The sequence below is a fragment of the Sphaeroforma arctica genome (genome assembly GCF_001186125.1).
Source record: "Sphaeroforma arctica JP610 unplaced genomic scaffold supercont1.4774, whole genome shotgun sequence".
Taxonomy (NCBI): domain Eukaryota; class Ichthyosporea; order Ichthyophonida; genus Sphaeroforma; species Sphaeroforma arctica.
This window is the reverse complement of record NW_014035784.1, coordinates 140-2277: the sequence shown is the minus strand read 5'-3', so window position 1 is coordinate 2277 and position 2138 is coordinate 140. Positions and strand designations below refer to the sequence as shown.

Here is a 2138-nt window from a genome sequence, read left to right as displayed (position 1 = left end):
ATACATACACTATATATATATATATATATATATATGTGTGTGTGTGTGTGTGTGTGTGTGTGTGTGTGTGTAGTGTGTTGTATATATATATATATATATATATATATATGCCTCTGCACTAAGCTTGGCATTATCACAGATAAATTTTCAAGCCTGACCAACACAGAGCGGTATCACGGCACACACCTCGTACACCAACTGCTTCTTCTCCACCAGAGCCTCGCCCACTTTGGTGTAGTGTCGCACTCGTCCGTCTGCTTCGGCGGCAGCAACCAACTGCTTCTTCTCGTCCCGTTTTTGTCCCGGTTTGAGGATTCGTTTCCTGTAGTAACAGATGGATATCGCACTTATTTCGCAATGAACAGGAGAGCACCGCAAATATCCAGCTAAAGCCGGTCGCAGTGCACAGACATGCAAACACACACACACACGTGGTCCATGCACCTCACACATGTGTAGTAGAAACATCTGCATTGTGTGTTGCAAGGGACTATCATATACTCCCATCTTCAGAGACAACTAAATCGATTCACACTTGGGAGTACCGTTGTAAACACTCGTGTCCAATATGAAATACAAGCAGCACTGTGACATGCAATACGTCAGCCATACCCCACCCACGGTACTGTGATAGGCAAGGTGTCGATCATACACTTACAGACAATTGGAAGCGTCAAGCCAGCTGTACCTTACCCAAGCTGTCTCTGTTTGACCAACTATCTCCCTCTAAGCACTAAGCGCAACACGTATATATATATATGGCTTTTTAGGGTTTTGGGGCTTTTTTTGGAATCATCACCAACGTACCTTCCCTTTGGATCAGTCGGTAGATCTATGGTGATGGAGGCGCCCAAGCCGCCCCGCCCGAACTTCGGGACATACATAATGGGCTCAACTAGTCCAGAGGTGCTGGTTTTGCCCACCGCCTTCCCTTCCTGCCAACCCATGCCTACGATAGCGTGACCAAACATGTGCGGAAGTGTGAGGGTGGTGTAACACGCAATAACAATATAACATAGTGACGGCTTGTAAGATTGTGGGTATGAAGACTAGGCGCCTACTTGATGGTGATAAAATGGGATACCCGATGCGTGTCTACTGTCCGGGTTTCAGCGACGCGAAGCCAACGACGCAGGATCTGTTCTCGGTAGTAGACTGTGTATGTATGCGTGTACTCTCATACATATGTTAGCTCTCATACATATGTTAGCACTCGTGTGTATGCGTGTACTCTCATACATATGTTAGCACTCGTGTGTATGCGTGTACTCTCATACATATGTTAACTCTCATACATATGTTAGCACTCGTGTGTATGCGTGTACTCTCATACATATGTTAACTCTCATACATTTGTTAGCACTCGTGTGTATGCTTGTACTCTCATACACAGTTAACTCTCATGCATATGTTAGCACTCGTGTGTATGTGTGTACTCTCATACATATGTTAACTCTCATACATATGTTAGCATTCGTGTGTATGCGTGTACTCTCATACATATGTTAACTGTCATACATATGTTAGCACTCGTGTGTATGTGTGTACTCTCATACATATGTTAGCACTCGTGTGTATGCGTGTTTGTGTGTGTGTGCATGTGCATGCAGGCATGTTACACGTGGAATACATATTGTTCAGAGTTGCTATATTTTTCAGGTCCATGAAGCCCTACACGTGTAGACACCCTCCGGGAATAAATCGCACGTACAACCAACAGATTAGTATGCTCCTCGGGGTGTGGGGGTGGCTTCCGGACAAGAAAAGAAAGGAAGAGAAAGAAAAGAACACTCGTGCCCAAGCATGTAGCGATTCCGATAACGAACTAATCTTCAGTAATATAGTGGGTCACGCAGTGACTATAGGTTGCTGAAGCGTCGACTCAATCACCAGAATTAGCCTCAGTGAGGTCACCGTAGCAATGTTCCTCATTACCAGATGGGTGTGGCACTCTCAACTTGAAGCGCGGATGCAATATACTTAGCCCTGGTGGTACACACATCACAACCACAAAGCACTCATATAGGCGAACATACAATACTAACACGTAGCACTCATATGACCTTACAATACAAACACATAGCACTCATATGCACTTACAATACAAACACATAGTACGCATATGAACTTACAATACA

At 44.5% G+C, this 2138-nt stretch overlaps 1 protein-coding gene across 1 annotated transcript; it reads right to left on the bottom strand.

Moving 5' to 3' along the window:
- Positions 1–147: 147 nt before the first annotated feature.
- Positions 148–971, bottom strand: SARC_14556 (hypothetical protein; the record flags this gene model as incomplete). The annotated part of the gene is made up of 2 exons (XM_014291310.1): positions 148–322; positions 808–971. The coding sequence occupies 2 exons, from the start codon at positions 969–971 to the stop codon at positions 148–150; spliced, it is 339 nt and encodes a 112-aa protein (XP_014146785.1).
- Between the last annotated feature and the right edge of the window lie 1167 nt (positions 972–2138).